At 39.7% G+C, this 13,930-nt stretch overlaps 1 protein-coding gene across 1 annotated transcript in view; it reads left to right on the forward strand.

Moving 5' to 3' along the window:
* Positions 1 to 385: 385 nt before the first annotated feature.
* Positions 386 to 13,930, forward strand: part of LOC117303357 (centriolin-like) — a 35,288-nt gene continuing 21,743 nt past the window's right edge. The window contains exons 1-17 of the mRNA XM_033787526.1: positions 386 to 397; positions 1,290 to 1,468; positions 2,244 to 2,377; positions 3,402 to 3,674; positions 4,298 to 4,484; positions 4,913 to 5,106; positions 5,823 to 5,951; positions 6,638 to 6,869; positions 7,282 to 7,391; positions 7,863 to 8,051; positions 8,731 to 8,884; positions 9,659 to 9,897; positions 10,403 to 10,582; positions 10,884 to 11,015; positions 11,611 to 11,874; positions 12,026 to 12,133; positions 12,647 to 12,817. Coding sequence (XP_033643417.1) covers positions 1,312 to 1,468; positions 2,244 to 2,377; positions 3,402 to 3,674; positions 4,298 to 4,484; positions 4,913 to 5,106; positions 5,823 to 5,951; positions 6,638 to 6,869; positions 7,282 to 7,391; positions 7,863 to 8,051; positions 8,731 to 8,884; positions 9,659 to 9,897; positions 10,403 to 10,582; positions 10,884 to 11,015; positions 11,611 to 11,874; positions 12,026 to 12,133; positions 12,647 to 12,817 — 2,853 coding nt within the window. The 5' untranslated portion in view covers positions 386 to 397; positions 1,290 to 1,311. The remainder of the gene's footprint in view (positions 398 to 1,289; positions 1,469 to 2,243; positions 2,378 to 3,401; positions 3,675 to 4,297; positions 4,485 to 4,912; positions 5,107 to 5,822; positions 5,952 to 6,637; positions 6,870 to 7,281; positions 7,392 to 7,862; positions 8,052 to 8,730; positions 8,885 to 9,658; positions 9,898 to 10,402; positions 10,583 to 10,883; positions 11,016 to 11,610; positions 11,875 to 12,025; positions 12,134 to 12,646; positions 12,818 to 13,930) is intronic.

Below are 13,930 nucleotides of genomic sequence, written 5' to 3' on the forward strand. Positions count from 1 at the left end.
CGGCTGACCTCCCAAAAATAGACAAGAAGACTGAAAATTGGTTATCTGATAATATATGTGATTGGTTTTCAAGAGGCTGAGAGACTTTCGTTATTTTTTGAGTATATTATTGTTAATTTGACAAAGTTGGTTGCCATGGTAATGGAGTGGTGCGCTTTGCTATAGCTGCCGACCCGCAGAGAGAAAACTGCTGATGAATGGTGCGAAGAGCGCCCCCAGCAAAATTCACGGATCGGGAAGGTTAGTTTTTGGTCGAGTTGGTCTCGCCCTTATCGGTCGAGTGGGACTTCGGTAACGTTAACGGTGAGGGGAAGTACGTTTTCCTGCTGTCGAGTTGACTTCTACTGCGTATGTCAGTATGCCAAAATGGCGGCTAATTCAACCGGTTCGAAAAATTGTAAGTAACGATTCCCAGTCGATAAAGTGTGAACGGCTGTTTGTGTTTGTTATCGTAGAAGTTAAGTAGTACTATGTAGAAACAAACATATTATCAAAATGCTCAAAAACTAAGAAGATCCAATATTTACTAGAAGAAAAAAAACTTAAGTCAAGTTTTCGTTACTGAATCTTATTTGGTTTTATTTTATGTTTACATTTTGTAATTTGACATCTTGTCACCGGAAAACATTGCAAATAGCAATGAGAGGTCATCATGGGATGGTCATTAACTATGATTTTTTTGTTTATCGTTCTTTTACCTTAACTTCGGCTTAATTAACTGAATAAGATGGAAAACTTTCTGTGTCTTCCCTTTCAGTTTTCCCCTCATTTTTACCAGCAGTTACCATATATCATATGACGAGGTTCGTTCCGCTAGCCTATCGACGACAGCGAAATGAACCTCATCATAGGATAGTTCTTGGAGTCAGTAGGGCTCTGTAGTCTGACTCTGTCTGACTCTGAGGTTAGACTTACAAAAAGTTTCTGAAACCCACTAGAACTATTTTGGTTTCGTTCCGTTATCGTCTTCGCGGAGACGATTCGTTCCGCTATCGTCTTCGTGGAGACGATAGCGGAAACCGAAATAGTTCTAGCAGTACTACTATCCTACCATTTTTTCATTTGTTATGAAATAAAATAGTATTTAATTTCAAATGAGATATTCCTTTTTTTGTAAAAATGAGTGAACATAGGTGGTGGCAGGATATGGAAGGTTTTTTGCATGACAGGTTGAAGTTACATAGTTTACAATTTGTTTTAATTTTTAGATTCATTTCAAAATGCGCAAGCATATGATAATTTTTTTCCATTACCTTTATATTAAAGGTAATATTTATTCATGATTGAAGTCCACCACAGCAAAACTCCATCATGAAAAAAGCAAACAGGTCCATTCCGATCTCTCTAACGACCAAACGTCAACCAACAAGAGTATCGGATAAGAAACAGGTGCCAAAGCGAAAACTCCCTCAACCTGTGGGTCACATTAAGCCAGCTGCACCACCGCAAGAGGATGTCGAACACAATGGTAGGTAATAGACCGACTTCTAAGTTCCAGTGGCATTCTCAAACTTGTTGATATGTTCAAAAGGCCTTGGTGCACCGCAACGCTTTATGCATCTACCCCCTTTTTCCTGACCCCTTTTTATTAAAGTTCTTGCACTTCAGAGTTCAAATGCAATCTGGTTCAATCTTTGCTCTGACTGCGATGTAGTTCACCTTTTGATAATCTAGTACAGTATGTTTTACTTGTGAAATCATTGTATCATTTTAACATATTTGTATGATACTGTTTTGTTTGCCCTCTCTCACCTTGTGAAATAATAAACAAAATGAAATCTGAAGAAAAAAAAGTTGCCCAATGAAGTTAGGAGAAAGTAGCCATCACCAACAGAGTGCATCACGAATCACCTTTATCACAAAGCATGTACTTTTGTGTTAACAAATCTTTTCAAGCTTTTTTTGGCAAGCCTTAAACCCCACACCGTAAAGGCTTCGCGCTACTTAAAGTCCCCCCTTGCCCTCCCCGTGCCATCCTTATAAAAATATTTCCCAACTTGCAAAACAAATGTTGCTTAACTCAACTAAATTTAGTTAGGCCATAGACCCCTTTACAGATAGGAAAAACAATGCATTCTGGGATAGGATGCGATGTTTTGGGATATTTGTCATGCATAAAACGTGCATAGCTTACTCGTAAACTCTCCCAGAATGCATCATAATCACCACTTCCGGCCTATCTGTAAAGGGGTCTATTGATCTGTAACTCATTGTTTTCATTTAATAAATATCTTCTTCATTAGACTCGCCAGACAAGTCCTTGGTGCGTTACATCAATGATGTGATGATCAAGAAGCAATCGGGCAAAGATGTTTTCAGGGATGTTACTACACTAAATCTGACTCTCACAACTAAAGATGATGGCAAGAAGATCAGAGTAAGCTTGTTACCAGTTTAGGGATAAAGCATGACTAACTAGTAGTGGGATAGGCATGACTAACCAGTTTAGGGATAAGCACCTAGGGATTTACTAACCAGTTTAGTGATAAGTACCTAGGGGTTTACTAACCAGTTTAGTGATAAGCACCTAGGGATTTACTAACCAGTTTAGGGATAAGCACCTAGGGATTTACTAACCAGTTTAGGGATAAGCACGTAGGGATTTACTAACCAGTTTAGGAATAAGCACGTAGGGATTTACTAACCAGTTTAGGGATAAGCACTTAGGGATTTACTAACCAGTTTAGGGATAAGCGTTTAAGGGCAAGGATTGACTTACCAATTTTGTAAAATAAGTGTAAGAAATGACAAACCTGTTATAAACTAAGCATTGAGAACATTGAACCACTTAAAGTCATTATACACGTTCGGTAAACAGTATTGTCCAAAGGCCCACACTTCGTGTATCACAACTTATATATAAAATAACAAACCAGTGAAAATTTAGGCTCAATCGGTCATCGGAGTCGGGAGAAAATAACGGGAAAACCCACCCTTATTTCCGCACGTATCGCCGTGTCATGACATGTGTTTAAAATAAATCCGTAATTCTCGCTAACGAGAATTTATATTGATTTAATGTTTTCTCAGAAAGTAAAGCATTTCATGGAACAATATTTCAAGAGAAGTCTTTCACCATTACCTTCTGTAAACCCTGTAAATTATTTGTAAATCTGTGACTTTTTTTAATTTTTTTTTTATCTGTACCGAAAGTGTATAATGGCTTTAAGGGGCTAAACTTAAGAGTTTATTTTATAAACAAAGTACTGTATGTGAAGTGAAAACAAATAACCACAAACACTTTTTAAAAGTTTTGATATTTGTTTTTAAAGTTTAAACTGTTATGTGTTGACTTGTCTAAAAGTAACATCTTTTTACTGGAACATTCGTAAGTCATTGTTATTATCTGTTTCAAATGTCCAATTCTTATGTCTCTATTTCAATATCTTTATCCGTCTCAGTACATTGAGAATCTCGAGGGATTAATCAACCTCCAAGTCCTGAAGATAAGCCACAATCAGATCAGCAAGTTAGAAAGACTCCAACATCTGACGAGACTGAGAGAGCTGGACATCAGCTGTAATAGAATCGCTAAGATTGAAGGTCTCGAGACGTTGATCCATCTCCAGAGTTTGAATCTCTCCCATAACCTCATCGAAACCATCCCGGCGTGGCTGGCAAAGAAACTTAAGGCTCTCAGATCCTTCCATATCGCTGGAAATTTACTTTACTCTGTGAGTTATTCTTATTGTTTTTTTCTTTCATTATTTTCTTTGATCAATCAAACTTTTTAATTCTTACCCAGTCAGTTTCCCTTGAGGTTTTTGATACATGTAATTGATATTAAAAAAATCGCATCACCTTAAGTCAATCCCCTGGCTGCTGCTTCCAAAGTTGTATCAGAAACTTTGGTGTTATCCTGTTAACACGACAGTTAACAGTTGTATGGTTTTTGACTGGCACCCACGAACAAAGATGCGCTGGTACATGTACATTAATCAGAAGTTAATTTTTTGTATTGGTTAATTCTGATTGTGAAGACAAGGACTCTCGGAACAGGTAACTTAATCACTACTCTATCCAAGAACCCTATGGAGAGAAGACACGGAAGGTGGTTTCAGTTGTATATGTGGGAGGAAAATCCCAGAGAATTATTCAAGGGAAAACCCATGCAGTCAGGTTAGGGCTGAAACCCAATTCACGTTGGCCCCAGCAAGATTCAAACCAGGCTAGGAAAGACATCACTTTGCTAAGTTGATTACCCAGTGTATGGTCTCGCATGCAGAATTTTCCTTGTCAGCAATAAATCTTTTATTTAATAACTAAATCGATGATGTAATTTTTTTTTTGCAAACAGTTATCGGATGTGTTCAGGCTGCGACCATTGAAAGACCTTGTCCATCTATCAATAGCGGACAATCAGTTATGTGACTTGCCTCATCATAGACTCTTTGCAGTGTTCCATCTAAGATGTCTTCAAGTATTAGACAAACAAACAGTCACTCCAGATGAGAGGCAACAAGCAGATGAACGCTTTGAACAAGGTAAACAAAAAAGAAGAATTAAACTAAGAGGTTTGTGGTAACACTATGTGAATATCTCTTTGGAGTAGCATACTGAATAAAACATTGTGTCGTTAACCACCGGTTCTTTTCAGAACAACTCTACTGAAAAGAGATCTTCACAGTGGTACCGCACACCTCTTTTAGTTGTACTTCCACCATGCAAAGTTTCTAATCCTGCTTAGAATAAAACTAAGCGAAGAATGCCTAGTAAACATGGAGTACGCATCTGCACAAGCAAACATTCCCTGCTAACCCGTAAAATACGCTTGCTGTAAGCGCAGAATTCTCTGCTTCCAAAAGTGCAGGTACTTTACTTTGCCAATGAAAATGAACCCTGTGTGCATGACCGCTCAGCCTCGAGATGCCACATCATCACCTTGACTTTCGTTCCTTATTTTATATTTTAGAAGAAGTAGAGAATCTTGAAGTTCAGCTTGGAGAAGAGGAGAAGAAACTGAGAGCTCTACAAGAAGACCATTCTAAGACGATGACAGAGCAGAAGCAATCTAACACTCTTATTTCATCCCTGAAATCTAGAAATAAGGACAACCAACAAACCATTAATGAGCTCCAGGGAGAACTTCAGGCCAAGACTGACCTGGTAAGGAACAAATGGATAAGTGATGCAATCAAGCAAAATAAGTCGTTTTGAATTTGTGTAGACGTTTGAAAACAGCGTAGTCTATGCTTTAATATTTCGTTAAAACCCATGTTGATACCACATTTGGTTCAAAAAGGAAACACCAAGAGACGCAAGAGAACAAAACTGAGAAAAAGGGGTTTTAAGTCGAGTTGTTTATCAAAAAAACATGGACACATTTTCTTTAATGCTAATTTGGACCCTTTTTAATGTTTTTATTTTAAAATTTCAGCCCTGTTGGCCTATTTGAACTTGTTTCTCTAGACTGATATTTTTTACAAACGTCTCTTTCAGTTTGATCAAATCACATATGAGACGGTGTTCTACATATTCTGAAGTTGTTTTTTGCTTTTTTACTGTTGTCTTTTTTTCTTGTTTTTTTTTCGAATGTGTGCTCAGGGGTCACCATTTATAATGGGCTTTTGTGCCTGTTTTGGGGATTCCCATTACCACCAAGTTGTATTTGGATTTTTGAGAAATAAAGGTAATAACCTAAACTCAGCTAGACTTGAAACACCAAACAACCAATGGAGTTTTGTGTGGAGAAAGTGTGCAAGATACGGAATCCCAAGATACAACCTTTTGACCAAACTGAGTTTCTGTCTTATAAATGCACTCAACAATTTATTCAGAGTAAATTTTGAAAAGGCTATTGCAACATTTTGATTGACTTTTAGCTAAAGCGCAAGACAGCCGAACTGAACAAGGCATGCGAGAAACAGTATCATCTAGAGCAGGAACTGGCTTTCCAAAAGATAGACGCTAAGTTTGAGCCCTTGGACTTCTACCTAGGAGATGGTGATGAGGTAAGATGGGAGAACTAGGTTGAGTCTAGGTTCATGCCAGCGATAGAAATCGAAAGGCAAGGTGTACTTTTGGTAGTAAGTCCACAAGGTAATGACAATGAAAAACTGAGTACTGAGTATAAGTGCTACACACATCGGTGTATATGGGTAAAAACCAAAAATTTATATTCTTTATCCCCGATGCAAATTTAACATCTATTAAGACAATGAAAAACATAGGTATAGAGTACTGGAGAGATGTTGATGTTATAAAAAATTGTTAGAAACACCCCATTTGAAGTGATGTGCTTTAAGAGAAAGAGGTAATTTTTCACCCATTAATTTGAATCTGACAAAAGCTTTAGATCTGAAAGCACAATAACGTGGTGTTTTTTTTTTCCCGACCAAAATCAACTCTCACCAGGAGCATGTTGCCACCTACACTCCTGGGGCTGGAACGGTTACCCCTTCACAGTCTGTATGTAAGGATGTAGGCATTGATATCATCCACCAGGACCAGGAGCCTTGCTGGTAGAGCAGAATACACTACCTTCCCAACTTTTTAGTGCCTGACAACACCAGAGCTTGGGTTGGTAAACTAGACTGCTCACCACGACACAGGACCATGCCATTAAAGTGCCTATTTTTATTATTATTAATAGTCTCAAATCTCTATCCTGCATTATTTGTTGCAATTTCATTTTCAGATGGATGCAGGCACTGAAGAAAGCCCTTACATCGGCAAGGCAGGCTACAGACGCAATGAGCTCGCTCGTCAGCAATTCATAACCCCTAAGCGCCAGACGATAGGAGAATCTCACCAACGAGGGCAGGATTCCACAGACAGCTCCATGGCGCATCTCAACCCAGATACGCAGAAAGAAATGCAGAGGTTGCTGCAAGATCGCCTGAATGATAAACAACGCCAGATTGCAGCAGGTACATGTAGATTCCGGTTCTTCCTTTAACTTTACACAACAGTGATCATTATTCTTTAGAAAGATTGCTCAATTACCTGATGACAGAGTTACTCAGTCGCCTGACGGTGACTAGTAAGCAAGTTGACATGTTTAGACTAAAATGTGAACTCACTCAGAGGCAGTGAAAGTAATAGCGAGAAGTCCCCTTGACCCACTAGCGATAACAGAAGTCTGTGTAGTGTAGAGGAGTTGTTTATAGTGAGCCATGTATAAATCCGATGCTTGCTTTCCATTAGATAGCGATCTAAGTTTCTGCGGTGTGTAAACAAACATAACAAAAATCCTTGTCCCTGACGCTGGTTGTCCTGGACTAATTTTGACCAATCCGTTGGTTTTCTGAAAGAAACATTTTTAACTTTTCCTCTTCATAGCTCAAGATAAGCTGCGTCAATTGCAAGATAAGATTGACAATGCTGAGAAAACTCTCAACGATACTCATAATGAAATGCAAAGACTGTCTGCTGAAACTCCACATGGGCCGGTAAGTATTAGGGAGGGTGGGACGAAACAGTTTAGAATAATAACATAGAGTAATATTAATAGAACGAGGAGGAGCACTCATTATACACACCCTTGCGTCAGTAAAGTTGTATCTGGCACAAAAATTCTCTGTGCAAAAGTTTGTAGCTTGATGTGTCCTTGTTTGTGTGTACATCCGGACTATTTTAAGCGAGATACAACACTTGGGTAATTTCAAACTCACACATAGCGTAAGTGCTGTTTTAGGAGATGCAACGTTTTGCCACTGACATGACGACATCCACCAGCACCAAGGAGATTTAACTTTATGTAACCCCTCTCTGAAACCACATTCCTCAGAAGGGAATATTTTGGGGGTCATTAGTATTTTGAGTACGTTAACCAATTGTATGGTATAAACCTTCTTTTTATGGTATTAAAGCAAACCATATACCATTATTATTTATAAATGGATAATTATTTTCATCCGTAGTTGTCGGAGACTGAGAAGCAAGAGATGAAACGTGAGTTGTGGAACAGACTCCAAGCCGTCAATGATCTCAGACAGAGAGTGGCGGAGCTGGAGGCAGCCATGGGAGATACTCTCGATATCATCCAAGATAGAGATCAAGAAATGGAACGATTGAGGGATCAACAACCGGATCGTAAACACCCAGAATATGTGAGTAATTTGGTGAATACACTTAGGACGTTTGAGTCACTGAGAAACTAACGAGGCAATTACCTTTGAATGACTGGTCTCTGGACTTAACTGAGTGACTACTAGATTACTCACGAGTAGCTATGTAACTGACTAACCACTAGATTACTCCAGAATAACTACTTGATTACTCATGAGTTATTATATGAGTAACTGAGTGTCTATTAGATTACTTATAAAAAGCTATGTGAGTAACAGTGACTACTAGATTGCTCATGAGTTTCCTGTATGAGCAAAATAGTGACTACTAGATTACTCACGAGTAGCTATGTAACTGACTAACCACTAGATTACTCCAGAATAACTACTTGATTACTCATGAATTATTATATGAGTAACTGAGTGTCTATTAGATTACTTATAAAAAGCTATGTGAGTAACAGTGACTACTAGATTGCTCATGAGTAGCTGTGTGATTTACTGAGTGACTACTAGATTACTCACCAGTAGCTATGTGAGTAACCAAGTGACTTCTAGATTACTCATGAGTAACTATGTAAGTAATCAAGTGATTGCTAAGATGAGTATCCATGAGAGTAACTGACCGACTTCTTTCTTACCCACTAGTAGCTGTGCGAGTAACTTAGTGACTGCTAGATTACTCACGAGTAGATATGGATCTTATTTTGAATCTTCTCAGGCAGAGGCAGCGACTGAGATGGCTACTAAGGAGCAGGAGGCAACCGATGCGGGGGACAAGTATCGAGATCTGCAGCGAGAGCTTGAGGAGGTAGTTGCCCTCTTGGCTGATGAGATGGATAAAATGAATCGAGTCAAGCAGCAGATGGCTCAAGGTTTGTCTAGTATTGCCTTGTCTGAAATAAAAAATTAATTTTTTTAAAAGAAATATTTAACAATTATTTATAGTTAAGATCGAGTTCATAAAAACATGACAATAAAACCATACAGAACGCCCTAGATTGCATGCAGAGTAGGTCTTTTTAAATCATAGATAGATGTATGTAAGCAGGCTTCGCGCATGCAACCTTTCAAGATTGCATGCGTTTATACTTTATGCATCCCTTAAAGGCAGTGGACGCTATTGGTAATTACTCAAAATAATTATCACCATAAAACCTCACTTGTTAACAAGTAATGGAGAGAGGTTGATAGTATAAAACAACAGCTTCCTCTGAAGTGACGTAGTTTTTGAGCAAGAAGTCATTTTCCACGAATTTGATTTCGAGACCTCAAGTTTAGAATTTGAGGTCTCGAAATCAAGCATCTGATAGCACACAACTTCGTATGACAAGGGTTTTTTGTTCTTTCATAGTTATCTCGCAACTGCGGCGACCAATTGAGCTCAAGGTTACACAAGTTTGTTATTTTATGCATATGTTGAGATATGCTATAAGTGAGAAGACTGGTCTTTGACAATTACCAATAGTGTCCATTGTCTTTAAGTCCACTGTTTGGAAAAGGAGTTGCATGTAGATCACAGGTGTGAGTTGCCACAGGAAAAGCACGTTTTATTTTTGCCTCTTTCTTTAATGGAGTCTCCAATTATGTTAAAGGCGTGACAGGACAGTCTTCCAAAAAATCACACAAATCTGTTCTCTCATCCCCAGAAAAAGTTGAGCTCAACAATGACCTGAAAGACGAACTCGAAGATACCATCTCAGGATTGACAGACTACATGCAGCAGGCTCAACGCAAAGCGGCAGAACAGGACCGTAAGAATCAGACTCTACTAAAGGAGAGAGATCAACTCCTACGTCGGCTTCGTCAGCTGGAGGAAGAGCAAGGAGGACGGAAAGATGGAAGTGATCTGATGCATGACTTTGAAGACTTGGAAGATATGCAGAGAGTAAGATGTTCTTGGATGTCAAAAACTCAAATGTGACAGAAATTTGTTCAACAGCTGCAGTGTTCTTCAAAGACTTTTTTTTGTTGGGAGGGCGGTATGACGATCCATAGAGTATTATGAATAATACATAACCTTTTGCGGAAGCGGACTAATCGGGTGTTTCGATTTAGTTTCCATTGATTAATTGAATGCATGAACTGTTTGTCCGGGCCGTTTACTGTATTCACAGCCGGCCGGTCCGTGTCGGTTGATCACAACGAAGCGGTTTGGCGATTAGTGATCATGGGAACACTACTACTCGTTTGGTTGAGCATGAAGGGAATTTCGCAGGGATTAAAGTTTCGTTCATCCTTGATTTGTCAATGTTTGGGAGGGCAGTAAATTTGTTTTGGCAGCCCGCCCTTCCAAAATTCACAAGTCGAGAACACTGATCTGCTGTGTATGTGTATTTTTTTCTGATCACATTTTAAAACTCAAATTTTGTTCTTTTTGTCTCGACTCATAGAAATTAGGAGAAGCTGAAGCAGCTCTGAAAGCTGCCGCGGCGGAAAAGGATCAACTGAAGCGATCCTTGCAAGCTGAGATGGAAGCTGAGCAAGATAAAGAGAATGAGAGACAAAGAGCGGCTGGAGACGAGGCTAGCAAGATGAACAGCGCCCTCCAGAGGCAGAAGAAACAGGCGCAGGTAAACGGACATTTAAATTCAGTTTACGCACAGAAACAAAAGTGTATGAGCTTTTCAGCAAGTGATCCTTGAAAATGCAAAAGTTTGTGAATGTATATTATTATATCAAGCAATGTGCCATTTAGCGGGAGAATGACTTTGTTTGGATGATGTTCATCTTCCTGTCATCCAAGTCATCAAGTTTGTGAATGTTTTTTATTATATCGAGCAATATGCCTTTGATAAAGTGGGAGAGAATTAATCCATTTTTAAAATGTTGACTTTGAATAATTTTTGAATTCTCTTTTGTGTTTATTTTTAGGCTGAAATGGATGCATTGAAACGCCGGCTGGAATCCCAGCACAGACAGATAGAGGCATTGAAGCAATCACCTGATCAATCACATGACCCACAAGAAAATGAGTTATTAGCCAGTCAACTCCAGGCTCTTCAGGTAACGGATTTTCTGAATCTTTGGTGGCATTCAACTATGGTGTTGATGTCGTGTCTTGGCCGAGTGGTCTAGTTCGCTGGACCCAAGCTCTGGTGTTGTCAGCAGGAGTTTGAATCCTGGTCATGCCCTTGAGCAAGGCACTTAACCACATTGCTTCTTTAATATAGTCATAAGGTAGTGGATGATACCCATGCCTATGTCCTTAATACGGACTGTGAAGTTTTTTTTTAATTTTTTAGTTTTTTTTTTATGCAAGTTCGCCAAAAAAAAACGCTAAAAGCCACTCTAGGTAAAGGGCTACAAGGAAGAAAACATTGAATGCAAAAACTCTGTGGAGCTGAAGGTAGGAATTGATAGTCCTCTTATAAGATGGCAGATCATAGGATGAATGGGAAACATGCACCAGGCAAGGAGTTAACCCTGTTTCAGCACCCAGGAGTAGGTGGAAACATGCCCCTGGTGGCAGTTGATTTGGGTTGACAGCCCAAATTATTGTAGTGAAGTGTAGCCTTCGCCTTGAAGTGGCCGTTCGACCTTGTTATGTTAAGCGATATCTTGTAAAAATTTAAATCATTTCCGAACATTTTGTGTGTAGGATGAAAGAGATTCCTTAGAGAATGAACTCCGCAACCAGCAAGAGCAGATGCAAGATGCTCTCAACGCCACCCTGCATCCTGAAGACGTCGTCCACCGCATCAATGAGATGAGGAGACATCTTGAGGATGGGCGTGGTAGGATGAGACCACAAGATGGAGACGATACTTTGGGGAAATCTTTGGGCGATGTGGAGGAGATGATGAGGAGGAAGATGAAAGAGGAAGAGGGAGAGAAGGAGGCGGCCAGAAGGAAACAACAAAAAGTATGAATAATCAGTGTAGGAAAGCTCCATTAAAGAAAGAGGCTAGAATGCAACATCCTTTTCATCTGACAACTCACACCTGTTATCTGCATGTAATTTCTATTCCGAAATATGTAATTCGTTTTTTTTATTTTTTATTTTACTTATGAAGGCTGAGAAGGAAGCTGATGCACTGAGGAAGCAAGTCGCTGCATTGAAGAACCATCTTGATCAAGCTCTGAATCAACTGGATAGGCAGTCACCAGAGTCTGTACAACAAGTAAGTAGTTGATTTAGTTTAGACAAATTGACCAAATATATCTTGAGAGATCAAAAAAGAAAAACAGTAGACCTTTTTTCTCCGCACTTTAGATTTTTAATTTTTTTTTTACACCAGCAGTAGGCCTGTTGCTCAGGAGCACCTGGGCCCAATTTCATAGAGCTGCTTGGCATAAACATTTGCTTAACATGAAATTGCTTCCTTGATAAAAACAGGATTAGCAACCAAATTTCCACGTGATTTTCAGCATAAGCAAACAACAGTTGAACACCAGTAACAAGCAATATGCAACAAATGGAAATTTGGTTGGTAATCCTGTTTTTATCAAGGAAGAAATTTCATGCTAAGCAAATTTTTGTGCTCAGTAGCTCTATGAAATTGGGCCCTGCTAATAAGAGTCACTGTGAAACCAGTGAGCAGAATCATAGAGACAGGACCACAGCACTTTCTCTATAGTAGAATTCAGAGATTTTGGCTATTTGGGAAATTCACGTATTGTTTCTCTTATTGTAGGAGATGAGAGATAGAAGGAGACAGCTTGATGATGATGAGGAGGATGAAAGAGCCAGGAGGAGAGATGAGGAAGCAACGAGGCAGGAAGAGGATGATATGATGGAGGTTATGAGAGATGAGGTGGAGAGATTACACGAACAACTCAGGCAGAAACCACCATCTTATGAACAGGTAAAGAGATGAGGCGTGTCGTTCGTTCTGCTGAAGACATGATACTTCAAACTACAAATGTTACTGTTCACAATCAGAAAACAAATACAGCAATACAAAACCCAACCTCGCCAGACTCGGCCAAACTTGACTGTACAAAGTTTAAACCTAATTAACATGTGCCTCATAAGTCGGGCTCGAAGGAGCCTACCGGTAGGCATATGCCCGAGAGATCAAGTGAAGAGGTTACAAGAACAACTCGGGCAGAAACCACCATCTTGCCGTGTACAGGTAAAGATGAGGCGTGGTCATTCATCCAACCAAAGACATGATACTTCAAACTACAGGCCTTGGGTGGATTTCACAAAGAGTTAAGACTAAGTCTTATCTCCAGTCAGGACGGGTTACTCACCCTAACTTAGAACTAGCCATAAGTTTTTTAATAAACTCCTAAAGAGTCATAGGACTAGTCCAAAGTGAGGACTATCTTTGTGAAAATCGACCCCTGGATCAACAGGGATGCCACAGATTGAGTAAACTGCCTGAACAATCTGCTGCACCACAACGTGTGAAAAATGGGGAACATCGTCAACAGGAGTAAAAGTGCACGTCAGCATTTTGAACTGTCCGATGAAACAATTTAGCTGTTCGACATAATAATAATAGACCGTTTTTATATAGCGCTTTTCACGCCCGAGGGGTGTCTCTAAGCGCTTCACATTATTACCCCTGGTCACTGGGCCTTAAATCATTCCTTAAACCATCTCAGCTCCCTGGGGAGTATACAGCCTGTGCGCAATATATGCGCTACTCGGCTAAACCAATCACAAGAACCATGTCTGCCCTCACAGGTACCCATTTACCCCTGGGTGAAGAGAAGCAATTGTAGTTAAGTGTCTTGCTCAGGGACACAAGTGTCACGACCAGGATTCAAACCCACACTCTGCTGAACAGAATCATCAGAGCTTGAGTTCGGTGCGCTTATCCACTCGGCCACGACACCCCACAGGGCCCAATTTCATAGCGCAGCTTAACGGTAAGCAAATTTTCATGCTTACTGTAGCAGCAAAAAGGTGCAATCGTATTTCACAGGTTAGCAGAAAAATTGGGCGACCATATTGCGCTTTGACCATG

This window comes from Asterias rubens, chromosome 19, assembly GCF_902459465.1.
Source record: "Asterias rubens chromosome 19, eAstRub1.3, whole genome shotgun sequence".
Classification (NCBI taxonomy): domain Eukaryota; kingdom Metazoa; phylum Echinodermata; class Asteroidea; order Forcipulatida; family Asteriidae; genus Asterias; species Asterias rubens.